At 31.9% G+C, this 15,099-nt stretch overlaps 2 protein-coding genes across 3 annotated transcripts in view; one reads left to right on the top strand and one right to left on the bottom strand.

Moving 5' to 3' along the window:
* The window catches only part of LOC146533662 (uncharacterized), a 125,248-nt gene extending 111,556 nt beyond the window's left edge, over positions 1 to 13,692 (top strand). For both annotated transcript variants that reach the window (XM_085194744.1, XM_085194745.1), the window contains 5 exons: positions 940 to 1,031; positions 1,205 to 1,382; positions 7,770 to 7,905; positions 8,210 to 8,342; positions 8,625 to 13,692. In XM_085194744.1, the coding sequence (XP_085050870.1) occupies positions 940 to 1,031; positions 1,205 to 1,382; positions 7,770 to 7,905; positions 8,210 to 8,342; positions 8,625 to 8,699 (614 nt within the window). In that variant the 3' untranslated portion in view covers positions 8,700 to 13,692. The remainder of the gene's footprint in view (positions 1 to 939; positions 1,032 to 1,204; positions 1,383 to 7,769; positions 7,906 to 8,209; positions 8,343 to 8,624) is intronic.
* Positions 13,693 to 13,865: 173 nt separating this feature from the next.
* Positions 13,866 to 15,099, bottom strand: part of LOC146533661 (uncharacterized) — a 30,345-nt gene continuing 29,111 nt past the window's right edge. The window contains exon 6 of the mRNA XM_085194746.1: positions 13,866 to 14,344. Coding sequence (XP_085050872.1) covers positions 14,260 to 14,344 — 85 coding nt within the window. The 3' untranslated portion in view covers positions 13,866 to 14,259. The remainder of the gene's footprint in view (positions 14,345 to 15,099) is intronic.

Genomic DNA, 15,099 nt, shown 5'->3' with positions numbered 1-15,099 from the left:
TATTTATTTCTAAAGCTACCATTAACTTTATGAGAGCAACCTTTTGGAAGATTTAATCTTACATCAAAGATGATAAATCGAAGAATGGAATTATGTATGGACTAGTGTCATTTAAATATGAACAGAAGGACCATCGTGGCGCAGCGGTACTTCGTATGATTGTAAACGCGACGGTTTTGGGTTCGATTTACACTCGAAGGAATAAATTATTTTCATTTTCTCGCCCTGATAACAAAACTAAGCATGGACTTGGGTTCCGCCACTCATGGTACTATGTCTTGGAAATTGGCCGGGAAGTGGTAAACAGAATGTCTTACTTAACACTAGGTTCTCTCTGTCGACCCTGCATTCAATGCATATTGTGCCTTTTTAACTTGGCACCCATCGTAGCTAGCTATAATAGGCAATTAGAAACACCCCAACTACATCACCAAGCTTGCTAACGACTATCGTACAAAGTGGAACTACTTCCAACATACTGTTTAAGTTAGCGTTTAACAAGTTTCTTGACTTTTAGCTAGAAGTCCTAAATTGGTTCCCGTATTTAGACTTAATAAAGAGAAAATTACTTTGAGTTCTAAGTTCGAATCTCGTATTCCACACAGCGTAGACGTCCACCAGACAAATGCAGGTACAGAGATGTGCCTAACATTGGTTTTCTAGATGAATGGAACTTTTTAATGCAAAAAAGTAGTTCCCGAGATTAGAAGCGCGTTCAACTAAACAAAGTCTTTTAAAAGGCTTTTTACAAACACGATATAGAACTTGTGACAGGCTTATAAGAATGTCAACATAGCTCATATCGTAGAATTGGCGATGAGCGCTTGGACGTTTAAATTCAAATTAAACTTTCGTTCCTTAACTTAACTTAGTTTAAACAAAAGAAAATATTTACTTATACCTTTTTTTCCTGGTGGTCTCATATAAATGGTGTTTCAGATGACGAGTCCGGCGAGAAGTCTGTATGTGTGCTGCTCGCGGGAGAAGAATCGGAAATCACCTTCTTAGATGCGCCACCTGACACTATAATTGTAGGTTTAAGTGTACGTTCTAGTGTAGGTACTTTAGTTATTTATAGTTTGTACAAAGATTTATTGTTAAACTATTTTAAATTTAAAGTATTTATTTACTTAGCCAATACAAGCAACTCTATTTTTTCTCTTTTAATAACGGAAACCCTATCCAATTTAAATTTATTCAACAGTCAGAAGGAGCAGCACACGGCTACTGCGTTGTATACTCAACAGCAGACCGCACTAGCTTCGCAGAGGCTGAGAGAAGACTACAGACGCTATGGGCAGCTGGACACACTGCCCGTAGAGCTGTCATACTGGTGGGCAATAAGGCGGATTTAGCAAGATCAAGGGCCGTACCTACAGACGGTAAGTCTTATTAGTTGTAGATGTAATTACCCTATATTTTCTTGGCTTTAGGTGGGCTAAATGGGTAGACAGAGAGAAGAAGGTGAAGAATGGTAGAAGTCTAACACGATCTGAGTATATGCCAATGGTTTTTTTAGTTTGTTTAGAAACAGTCAAAGACGTCACTAGAACTCTTCATTCTTCAATTCTTCTCAGGTCCGAGGAAGTAACATTTGTGAACTGATGACAAATTATTTGACGTAAAAAAATCATTCTTGCTTGTTTGTCAGCCAAATCCTTCTCTTTTAAATAACGAATTTATAAAAAGTGAATGATTTGACTGACTTTACGTGTATATTATTATAGTCATACATCTACAATCTTTGTCTTGTGTTTTCAGACTTAAATGCAACTTTTTTATACAAAGCAAATAGCAGCGCTGAATTCCGCCAACACGCAATGTCTCGATATTAGGATATACATCCAATTATCGAGACATTACAACGTGATAAAGATCGATATACTACAATGACCTAACTCAGTACACTCTAACGCTGTTAGAGCACGCTGGACTTAACTCGATTGGTATTACTCAGGAAATTGCTTTGAACAGATTAACAATTACTAGGTTATGCCACTTTACGTAGGGCTGGGTACTGTGATTTGGGATATGAGTTTGTTTTGATAATATTTTACTTTACTTTTACTTGTGGTTGATGTTTGTGTATATTTTATTGTTTTTCTAGATTTTTTTATTGTTCCGTACCTCGTAAGAACTCTGTCCGTCTGTCAGTAAGTCTGTCCGTCTGTCAAGATCATTTTACTCAAGATGGTGTCAACAGTCCCTTGGAGCACATTGTCAAAGTCAATTCATTTCATTCAAAATAGGTAGTTACGTCCTTCATTTTTTTAAACGTCAAATAATTTTAACATATAAAAACTCATACGTGGTATTGAGAACTTCACCTCTTTTTAAAATCAGTTAACAAATTGAGAATATAGAGAACACCCCAGGTTTTAGTCTCAGGGGACGCCCTTGCTGACGACATCCTCTCGAGCAGCCACGTACGACGTAGTCTACGTATCTATTTCCTTTTCTATTCTAGAAATTTCTATTTCTAGAATATAAAAATTGAGCAATTCAAATTCATATTTCTTACATCCATTGGGGCCTTACAGAACAGACTTCCCTTACAGTCGCCACTGCGAGATTTTCGCAATATATATTGATTATACACTATAAATAAATATCTTACGAACTAAGCCCACTTACTTTGATCCTTTTCTAATACTTCAAAGCTGAAAGGAATCGAATTTAATCATTCTAAGTAACAAGAGTACTTTTACCTAATTAAATATACATACTCAGGATTTCTTATTTTCTTATAAACTCCACGATTACTTTGTTTTTGTTTGTTAAAGAAACATAATGAACGAACTATGTTTATGTTGTTTGTAACTTTTGGGTAAATGAAAATTACCGAGGGTACCCAGAGTTAAGACAATAAGTTCCCCATGCACCGCTTAAATTATAATTTAATAATAATTTTTATCATGTAAAAATCCGCTATTCGACACGAAATGTGGCTTTTAATTTTTGAATTTTTGAATATAGCGAGGTTGGCAGAGGGAACCTAGAGTTAAGACACTTCATTCTCCATTTTCGTACAATTTTCGAGACATCAGATCGGTGAGCCTCCAAAATTCGGCAGAAAATGGGTAACGGACTGTCTTAACACTAGGTTCCATCTGCCTACCCTACTGTGTGCGGGATACAGCGTGAAGCGTGATGTAATCAAACATTTTTCCTACACATTTTCACGATGACATACAAAACAATATTTAACGGCAAATTGAAATGTTGAAACAAAATATTCATAATTGGCCTTTTAAAATCACTTATGTATGCATAATGAAAACGTACAATTTTAAAATGAATGCTTATTTTATGACGAATCGAATATTCCATGTTTCAGTTTACGTCTGAATGTATCTGTTAATTGGCGTTGGTCGTTAGTTTGTTTAAAATATGGAATAATTATTTATTTATGGTACAGTGGTTGACATTGTGGCTACAGTAAGTGCAGGTTGCTATACGGTTTGAGGTAAACATTTGTAATTTTGTATTGATATACTATGCAGCAAACACTATGGTCGTCATACTGTCATCAAACTCTTCCTACATGCTCTCCCGTATATCTTTAAGTTAGATTTTTTGTACGTTGTTAACTCAGAAAGAAAGTATAATCAAAGTAAAATAGTCCTAAAATCCAACCATCTCGTGGTGACTTTAATGTCATAATTCTTTGTCTTTAATTCTCATTAATTTCTTTAATTTTGAATTCAATTGTATGCGAGACCCTCGTGTCCTTTTATAACACACACCATCAAATTAATAATTCAAATACTATAAGTACCTTTTCCCAAATAAAATAAAAAGCGGTCAAAACCTAAAATAATTATAAGCATTTTCGAGGCAGAAGGAATTTCTAATGGAATATTTGTTCACGCTGTATCCTAGGGAACCCAGTGTTAGGACATTCCGTTTAACACTTTCAGCAGAGTTTTCGAGATATTACGTGTTAATTGGTAACTAGCTAAAAGAAAATGAAAATTATTCACTCCCCTTCGTGGGCATTGAACCCACGACCATTACGCGTTCAATCGGACCCTGTGACGTTGCGTCTTACAGCCTCATGGAATATTTAACACAAATTAAAACTTTCTAATTAAACATTTTCCTTTAAAAATCTTTTGCGCCTCGCCTGAAGAGGAACTCAGGTTTACGACTCAAAAAGTTTTCTTTATAATCTATATTTAATTGAAAAATTATAACGAGGTCTCAAAGGTAAGGTTGGAATGTAAGTGGTCTATTAAATACGTGATTTTATAAGAAAAATACTAGCTAACATACTAGCCCCGAATTCGTTCGTACAAGTAATTAGATAATATTTTTGTTGCTTTTCTGTTTGTGTCCACTCAACACAAAATGTCTGGGATTCTAAGTATGCCTACAAAATATGTAAAGAATATATTATCTATATATATAAAAGGACTTGTCCTCACTGACTGAGGTAAGACGCACGCACAGCCGTAGCCGCTAATGATAGAAATGTGAAATTTGGACAGATGTTTACTATCGTAATCTGGACATCCACTAAGAAGGGATTTTGAAAAATTTTTACCCTAAAGGGGTGAAATAGGGGTTCAAAGTTTGTATGGAAAAAAAATTAAATCGGCACCGATTTTTATAAAATTTGAAATTTAGATTTTTAAAAGTATTTAATTGAACACGTGTTTTATCATTTTATAGAATTCTCCCCCTAAGGGTGCAAATAAAGGGTTGAAAGTTTGTATGGGAAAATCTTTAAAACGCCACCGATTATTATAAAATTTTTAATTTAGACCCTTAAAAATATTTAATTGAACATGTATTTCATGGTTTCCTAGAATTCACCCCGTAAGGGTGAAATAAGGGGTTGAAAGTTTGTATGGAAAAATCTTTAATCGCCACCGATTTTTATAAAATTTGAAATTTTATAAAATATAATCTCTTAAAAATATTTCATTGAACACATGTTTCGTGGTTTATTAGGATTCACCCCTAATTACGCAAGCGAAGCTGCGCGCGTCCGCTAGTTATCTTATATAGTATGTTGATACTAAGTTTTCTCCGCTCACCGTATTATGCTAAGATATTTTTTTTGCTCAGACTTTATGGTCAATTTTTAGTAAAACCAGAAACTATAAAATGTGTAAGCTTCCCTGTTAATTTATATATATTGGAAAACATATATTATGTGATAATGTCGCAACGGCACAGCGTAAATCAGATTTTAAATGCGATTGACGATTCGATTTCTCATTGAGGGAATGAAATATTGAATATTTTAATTTTTTCGCGATGTTAAACTCCGCCACTTAAAACGCCTCAAGAAATCATCGAAGACAGAAACAGAGTATCATAACAATACGTTGCCTCTACCTATAGGGAATATAAAATATTTTTAATCGAATATTAATGACATCATTAATGGATAAAAAAGAACTCCACAAACAAAAAATAATTTACTACAAAAAAGACCATAGACATATCAAAGCTCGAACATCAATCGTATCGTCATTACCCCAATTTCTGATTTTCGTATTCGATTACATTATATATCGATTTTCATTTAATTTATTTTGGATATTATTAATGGTTTAACCCATATTTTGTATAGCCCTACGCCATTTTGGTTCTTATTGTGTTGGCAGCAAGGTGAGAAATTGTATAAAAATATTCTGTATATACTTTTATTAGGATCAAAGAAACGTTTTCATGACAAAGATACCTTTGTCAGTAATATTATAAACTCGGCTTTTCCGGCGGGTTCTACTGACCCGGCCTTTAGAATTCTATAAAGAAATAAAGTCTTTGTAAATTTTAAATCATAATTAATTAAGGATAGTCCGTCGTGCCGCGGTGTAATGTTTGTGAATTCAATTTCCACTTAGAGGAATGTATTGTTGTCAGAGCGCGGCGTTAAGCTCAACCACTCATCACGAACCTTATAAATTGGAAGAACCTTATGTTAAAACATTCCTTACCTCATTTTCTACCCAATTTTCAGGAAATGGAACACTACAACTTACTTTTATGGTGCTATCTAAGAGTGGAAATGATAATAATTCAATGGAAATGGAACCCACGACCGCCGCGTTTCGATTCAGGTTTTGTACCGCCGCGCCATCTTTAAAGAAGAAACGTTTCTTCTATTTCTTATAATATATTTCAGTCAGAACTTGTTTGAATTGTAAATCAAAATAGCAGCTGACGCAAAAAATGTGCATGTAATTGAGACTCGGGAGTCGAGACTAATACAGAATATATAAATACGTAATAAGCTAACGGCCGTTAACTTTATTTAAATGTCCATAAATAGCGTGAAACGAAACGTTTAAATTTGTGAAGAAAAATGAGAAAAAATGCTTAAAGACTTCTAGACTTAGCACAATGGTGTTGGGATCGACTCCTTATTGAGGTAATATTTAGGCTACTTATAAAATGTTTATCCGATCTAGTGTTCTAACTTCACATAGCAGGAAAGACAAAAGGAAACTACTTACTAGGGGCAAGACACTCCCTTCTCCACTTTCCATTAAATTTTCGAGTCATTGAATGCTTGCGTAAAACATAACGCCGCGATGATCAACCAACAGCGGGGAAATAAAAATAAAAAATAATTAAAAATGTAATTTTTGCCCCAAATGGTGATCGAACCTATAACCACGATGGCCTCGTCTTCAAAATAATTAAATTAAATATTTAGTAAAATACTTCTGGTATACGTTTTCAATTAAACAAAGGTTTAACCTTCCTGTTGAAACGATCAATCTAGCCTACACTACCTCCCTTCGCTTTAGGGCTTAACCAAATAAGAGTAAACTCTGTAATTGCTGCCCCTAATTTTTCCGCAAGGGATGTCGTAAAGTGGACGGAAAAGGTCCAAGGTCGGGTGGTTACGACTATCAGCCCTTTTAGATTGTAACTCCATTGAATATAGTATTCAATAATATATGAAGCTATTGTCTTTACAGAATAAATATATAAACCTTAATAGAATCATTTCGTCGTTCTGGTAAAAAAACAAAATGCGTCGTTGAGTGCCGCCAATCAACATACAAGGTTTCTAAAATTGGGCCTAAAATAGGGGACGGAATGTCTTAACATGGGGTTCCCTGTGCCTTCCCTGCTAAATGTGAAATCAATAGATTTTATATTATTTCCGGTTTCCTTTTGTTTCGTCCAAGCACTTTGTAATTTTCCCAATCTTCACTAACGCATCAAAAATAAAGCTATATTCTGTAGTGGAATACAGACTTTAGACCGTATACACATTATAGCTCGACTAACGCCCGTTTTAGTACAACAAACTCGTAGAGACGACGTTTCTATTACTATTGAATGAAATTACGGACAGAACGATCGTTATGCTGAACTTATTTATGGCTTAGTTAGGTATATATGTATGTTTGTCTCAGCCTCATACTGGAATATAGACGGTTGTGGTTTCGACTCCTATTCGGGGATAGATATTAATTATTTTCAATTTATTACTCGTCTTTGTAAAAAGATAAAACCCAATGTTGCGTTCATCGTTTCGAAAACTGTATTCTCCTATCTCTATTTACCCTGCTAAAGATGAAAACTAAAACTACAATAAAAAAAATAATTATAAAATATTTAGTTACTGGAGTGTTTATTTATCCGCTGGATTCAAAGGGCGCAGGACCGGACGGAGTGGCGAGAATTAGGGGAGGCCTATGTCCAACAGTGGACGTTGAAAGGCTGATGGATGGATGGATGGATGAATTAGTTACCTTTTCGACTCTATATTTTACAGCCCATCTTATACGTATTTTCAGAAGGCAAAGCTCTGGCCACATCATACGAGTGCAAGTTCATAGAAACATCGGTGGGCATCAATCATAATGTTGACGAGCTGCTAGTGGGACTCCTAACACAGATCAGGCTAAAGCAACAGCATGCCGAAAGGGTTAGGTAAAGAAGAATTGAATTACTAATGATAATGACAAAAGAAAAAGTAATGATAATTATAACAGTATTATTTTTAAAGTAAGTAAACGCAACGATCGATCCACTAAAAGAAATAAATTATTTTCATTTCCTCGCTTTGGTAACAAGACAAAGCACGAAGAAGAGTTCCGCCACTCCACCCACAATGTCTCGATGGGGAATGGAGAAATACTCCAATACTCCACTACATTCCCTTTGCCTACTATGAACAAGATACAGAGTGAAACTAAAAATTATATCCTACTATTTATTCTTTCACACATTCCAGGAAACGTAGTGGCTCCAGAAAGAACCGCAGTCGCGCTCGTTCCCCATTAGAAACGGAAAACAACGCCGCCCCCGCACCCTCCTCTGTCTCCAGCACTCCACGAAAACGTACTAGATTGTCTGCTAGTGTAAAAGTATGTATAGTTTTTCTTTATCTTACCTGATAATGAAGAAGAAAGTGGTCATGCAGGTTTTACATCGGGCAGGCAGAGAAGACAAAATAAGTGAAAAATAATATTATTTTATCATCATTATTATATCGACAATATTCAGTAACAAATTCAGTAATTTCTGATTTAGGTGTAATTCTAATATTTTAGTAATTTATCACAAATTGCTTGTAAAATGTTTTTCCTTTAAACTATCATTCCAATAGGCAGAAGTAGAGCACTGATATCTCATGCAATATTTTCCAGGTGCGGGGTCTACTAGGACGGGTATGGGCACGCGACTCCAAATCCAAGTCCTGTGAAAACCTCCACGTACTGTAGCATTCCGCCGCCGAGCCCGTCGCCTGCTTCCCATTCTTCGATTGTGCGAATAACTATGCTTAATTCGTCAAATGATTAAAAGCGTAATTATTACGAACGTAATCGAAGCGAATATTCCCCAAGTAATCAACATTTGCTTACCTATATTACCTATATAATCAAATATTTATTAATAAATAAAATTGCAATGCTTGGAAATATATATAATTATGTACGTAGGTACCTATATACAATTTTAAATGTATCGAAATAACAGTGCAGAAATCAGTTTATTAAAATTTAATAATTTATTTTCCGTTATCACATTTTTACACACTATATATTTTTTAAACAAAAAAATCTGCATCTTTCAGCAGGGTAGGTAGAGGAACCTAGTGTCAAGACACTCCGTCCCCCACTATATTTTTTATTTGTAAATAAATTAATAATTAGTTATTTACTGTACCAATTACATTATGTATGGCATTGAAACTCTGCCTCTCAACACGCAAATTTAAGTTCAAGCGGAAAGAAAAAAAGAAATTCTGAGTTTGAACACTAAGTTTTTCAACCTAATCTTCTATATGTAGGAGGAAGCATTAATTAGAAAAGTAATAGCCTTATGTTTTTTAAATATTTTAATAAACTTACTGATTTCTGCATCGAGCAAAAATTTAATAAATAGAACATTATAGGCTAGACAGTTTCGAAATAGAAATCGAATATGTTTTATTTTAAATTATAACTAATATGCATAGCTTATTATTTATTATGGACTTTATTATATTATTTGCACAAAAAATATGAATTAAAGGAAGGATTTTGAAAAATATTTGCTATGCTTACGGGGAAAAGACGGGCCGGCGGCTGTCACTACGACATAAAAATTTGTAATGTATTATTATTGTATAGAAGACTTTTTTTTTAATATTTTCTATTCGTTAAAAAAAGCTAACTATTAATGTCTTTTATTATAAAGTTTTAATGAAATTTTTAGTTTCAAATGTAATGAAAAATAAAAAAATAAGAAATAATGAACAATTAAAGTATTATAGAAGTATTGAGTATGTACTCGTTAGTCCTTAATAAAATTATATGTGATCCCATCGTGTCTCCTAAATAAATGTTCATATTCCAAATAGATGTTAGATTATTTATTATTATATTATAATGATCATTATGATTAACGAACTAATGTCATTTGCTATCATTAGTATTATATATTAATGAAATATATCATTAATGGCAGCATGTTTAGGCATGATTAAACTTATCAGATAAGTTTTCTAATGCCTTTACCAATATTGCATGTTTGAAATTTGTTTATTAAAATATATTTTAATTAAATTATAAGGAATATATACCAATTTATTGAAGGATATATTAGCGATTTCGTATAATATTGTAAAAATATAGGTGTATATATATATAATTTAAACTAAATTCGTATAATTTCTTTTCTTGTAACTTGTCTTTACAATCTGTTTAGACCTTTTTAGATATTTATCGCTATCTTATCATTTATTTTTTTTTTGTTATCTTTCCAAATATTTTTATTCTGTTTAACACCAATCGGGTCCACGGCTTCAAGTATAAGCTAACGAATTAGAAATAGACAAACATACACATAGGAGTGTTTTATAATGCATAGTTGTAGTGAATCGTGAGTTCAAAATCATTTATATATATCACAGGTTGTGTATAAAATTCTTAAAATGCATTAATAAATATAATTTCCTTGTAAACTTGAAAAACTTGGCGTTTCAAATAAAAATATCAGATCCACGCTTTATCCTAGGGTAGGCAGAGGGAGCCTAGTGTTAAAACACTCCGCTCTCTACTTTCCGCCTGTTTCTGGATGTATAGCGTGTTAAGTGGCGAAACGCCGCGCTTTTGTCTCGTTACCATAGCGAAAAAGTGAAAATATTAAATATTTCATGTCCTCGAATGGGAATCAAACCCAAAACCTGTCGAGTTTACAGTCACATGCTTGTTATACCTGCGCCTGGCCCCAAATAAAATTATTGCAGGATAAAATCTTTGAAAACTGTATCATATATTTCGCATCATACCTTTTTTGATTTCATACTCTATTAAAGAAGCTGTGCTGTTTTGCATAATATTTGCATTGAACAACTTGTGATATATAAATAAAGGTAGAGCAAGAATTATTGATAGAGTGACTATGCGAGTTGGGCAGCTAAAACAGGGCAATTAGATTGTAAAGTAAAGCCGTAGAAAGTAGGTAAGCGCAGGCACAGAGAAGTTAAAGGCACGTTAACAGACTATTAACTGAATTATAATTGAATCCATCCAAAAATATTTTGCCAAAGTTTTAAAATGCGCTGTTTTGATGTAGCGTAGCTTTTTACACTTAGTGAAAATGTATGAAACCTCGTGGATATCAATGTTGGTATATGAATGAATGGACTTTAAATTAACTAGCCTTTTATAAGAAAATCGTTTGAAATAGTGATAATAGTTTTCAAGCAAGAATTACTTTTCATATCATAGTTAAATTAAATAATGAATTAAATTCTACTGTAACACCCAGTCCATTCAACATATCTACAACAGTGATAGTTTATTTTTTTTCATTAATAACCTGCCCAGAATTACTTTATTTATAGGATAGGCACACTAGACCTTAAGCTTTCCTTTGATAAATAATTTCAATTTGAGTGCCTGACATTTAGTGAATATTTTTAAATCCCTCCGTAAAACCCATTTGCCTTATTTTATTAGTGTTTATTTTATATTTATAGCTGACGCGTGTATTTAGACGCTAGAAACACAATTATATTAATAGGAATGATATTTAAATTACTTACTATAATAAGTAGATGTATTGTGCGTACATGTTTTTGATGTCATTGTAATTTGTCGTACGAATATTATTTATTTATTAATACAAAAACACTTATCTAATCGTGATAGTTATATATCTGTATTAATAAATAAAATTACTCAAAATAATATTTAAATTACATTAACAAATATATTGTAGACGTACAAACGCTAGGTTCATCCTAGTATACAAAAATTTTTTGTTACGCCAGTTTTATAACGCTTTATATCCCAGGGTCCAAATAAAACACCAATTTCACCTCACCCTTGGACAATCCTGGACCATCCTAGTACTGATCTAGTCCATCAGATATCATTAGTCAAAAGTAGAGGCTTAGCTATTGTAGAGGAACATTAATCATTAAATATCATTATTATATTCATATATTCATTATTCTATAATATAATGAACATATAATAGTTGATTTTAATAATGATATTTAGAGATGACTCTTTGAAAACGAGAGTAGTAAGAAAAACCAGGGAATTGACAATAAGGGTATCATCTTAGATAAATATCAAGCTTGAATTTCTTTTGGTATATTGGCTTAATAACTAAATTTCAAATCAAACAGTTATGGCTGTTCTCATAATTATAAAATAAAATAAAATATAATGGTGAATATAATTCCCGTATAAATAATAGTGAAGCCTGACATTTGACTTGAACTTGTACTTCCAATCCTTAATATCTTCCTCCTTTCTCCTTTATCAGGACCTAAGTCTGACCTAAACTAGTCCTAATTATATTCCATTGGACCACGTTAAGCAATATATCTATATATTTGATAGGCCAATACTTTCATAGGGTTTTCTAGGCGTAGCTTACTTTAGATTTTTATATCATTATAATGATAGTTTAATGATGCCCCTGTATCGGTGTATCCTTGTGAATATATCACCTGTGTTTTTTAATATGTAATATTTAGTATCGCATACATTTAGTAGCTTTGATTAGCATATTATATACATATATAATTTATATCATTACTAAATTAGAATAATCATAGCAGAATGTTTACGCTTTACATAATTTATTATGACTTACTCAATGTTTTTTAATGAACAAATAACTACAATTTTACAATTTGTATTTATATAGCTTTATATGACGTCATTTATCATTATCTTTATATATATATAGGCATCATTAGAGTCATAGATGGAAATGTTTACATAAAATATTTCGAAATAGTAGCAAATTGTTTAATATTTATTGGCTTCATTTAAATTTTTGTTGTATAGGTAACAACAAAAAAATATATTATATGAAGCTTTTTTATTTAAAATATATAATTTACATATACATATGGCTAAGAAAATTTAATTTGATGACATTCTGCATTGAAATCATTAGTAAATGAACTGAAAAGAAATATATTGTTTGCTTGCAGTCTACTATTGAATACGAGTATGATTTAATAGATTGATACGATGAAGAAAAACTTAACGTTTGTAAAAGCTTTTTATTTTATAGGTTATCAAGCAAAGTATGTTACTTATAAAAAATATATATGTTAGAAGTTTTGTTGTTATCTATAAAATACAATCCTAAATGTATTTTTTTCATAAAAAATGACTGCACGAACATTAACTGACAAGGACATATCTGTATACACAGTTTAAGAAAATTTTTGCGCACATTTAGATATCACATAGTCTTAGTAGATCGGACCTTATGATACGTTCGATAAAAAAAGAGAAACTGTTTTTTAAAGTTTATTGCCGTCTCTTCTCAGTAGAACTGCCTTCTGAACTGGTGATAGCTTTATGTTCATTCGACGATACAAAACGGGCTTGCAAATGAATATTTGAAAAAAAACATTTAATGGAATTAGGATGCTTATTTTTTATTTATAAACGATATATTTATAATATTAAAATATTAAGCAAAAAGCGTTACTTGCAAATTAACCGAACCGTCGTTTTTTCATTATCATTAATTTCATAATTTAATTATATAAGTAATGAAACAAATAATTATGAATTGATTTTTTTTATTATATTATTATGAAAACTGTTCGAAATTATCATAGGGCCCAAAGTTAAATGAATGTTTTGGCATTTTTTTGTTTTATATACAAACTTTTTTTGTAGTGTTAACTTATTGTTTAATGTGACATTTCTATATTTATTCTGATGTTTCGTAAATAAAATATAAAAGTAACGATTGTTGTTTTTCTTTCTAAAATTAAATCTTCTTATCATTTAATACCTATAAGGTTATAGTGGCCATATCAAACGATATTACATATAACCGAAATAACTTATGATATGATAACCGAAGAAATCTCTCGTATTTATTTAGACTGGACATGTAATCAATAAAGTACAAAAAAATATAAATAATATTCTTAATTTAATCAATAATATCATAGAAGTTAGTAGTACTATTTAAAATAATCTTACTCGGGATAGAAAATATATAAAAATAATCTGTCTTTAGTATGAATTGAAGCGGCTATCTTCACACTTACCGCTACCGTACCACAAGATGATTTTAGTATATAATATTTAATATTATAGACACTTATTTAATGGTAACTTTTTTGTACACATGTAAAATAAATATAAAAAAATATCATTTTATCATTATTAGAAAAAAAATCTCAATGTATCACAGTTATATCATCATTTTCGAAAAAAATGTATGAAAAGGGATTAATTTTCTTCTCCAATTTTCCCTTTTTCTAATGGAAAGACTTATTTTTCTTTATTCTTAGGTGGAGTGCTGTTAATACGTCTCGTTGTCGAACCATTGCCACATTTTGGGTTTCGAGTAGTCCAGTTCATATTCTTCGCATTTGAGGCTGGTTATTCTGAAAATAACAAATAAATATATTTATAATATAGAAATAAAATATTATTAATTTTTAAATAGTCTTCATTGTGGCGTAGTAGGCTGCAAAAGTGACGACTATGAGTTTGATGCCCAAGCATTATAAGTAGATATTATACACAAATATGTTTTCAATTGTTTACAATACAACCTACCTATAAAGCTCTTCTGTTACTGAGTAAATGACTGACTGACAGACAACGTACAGACGATAATAACGTAGGAAGGTACTACTGGACTTAGAAAGTCAAAATACAGCACACATAACCTTGAGAACTATAGGGGAGTGCTAAGATAGAATATATAAAAAAAATAAAACGAAAAAAGCATGATTTATCAATTTAAATGTTAAATTTTACGCAAACAAAATAGCAGGCGACGACTAGTCGCGCTATAAAATTATTAATTACAGTATCTATTTGAATATTTTATGACTCTATAAAGTAATATTCACACACTATAAATAATAAATTATTGATTGGAAAATTAATCGTGCATAAATTTCTACATAATATCACACAACGCACACCTTAAGGGACTCAAATGGGAAAATGGAATGTCTTAACATTAGGTTCCCTTTGCCTAACCTGTCTATATACGGGCCAAGCGTGAAATTTAAAAATCAATTGCTACATATGTATAAGCTGTCGCGTCATGGCTCAGTGGGGTTTCTCTCTGTAAACGCGATGATTGTGGGTTCACTCCCCACTCGGGGGATCAAATTAAAATTATTTT

This window comes from Heliconius melpomene, chromosome 12 (genome assembly GCF_056956725.1).
Source record: "Heliconius melpomene rosina isolate 202511_hmr_F chromosome 12, ASM5695672v1, whole genome shotgun sequence".
Taxonomy (NCBI): Eukaryota; Metazoa; Arthropoda; class Insecta; order Lepidoptera; family Nymphalidae; genus Heliconius; species Heliconius melpomene.
This window is presented reverse-complemented; position numbering and strand designations above follow the sequence as displayed.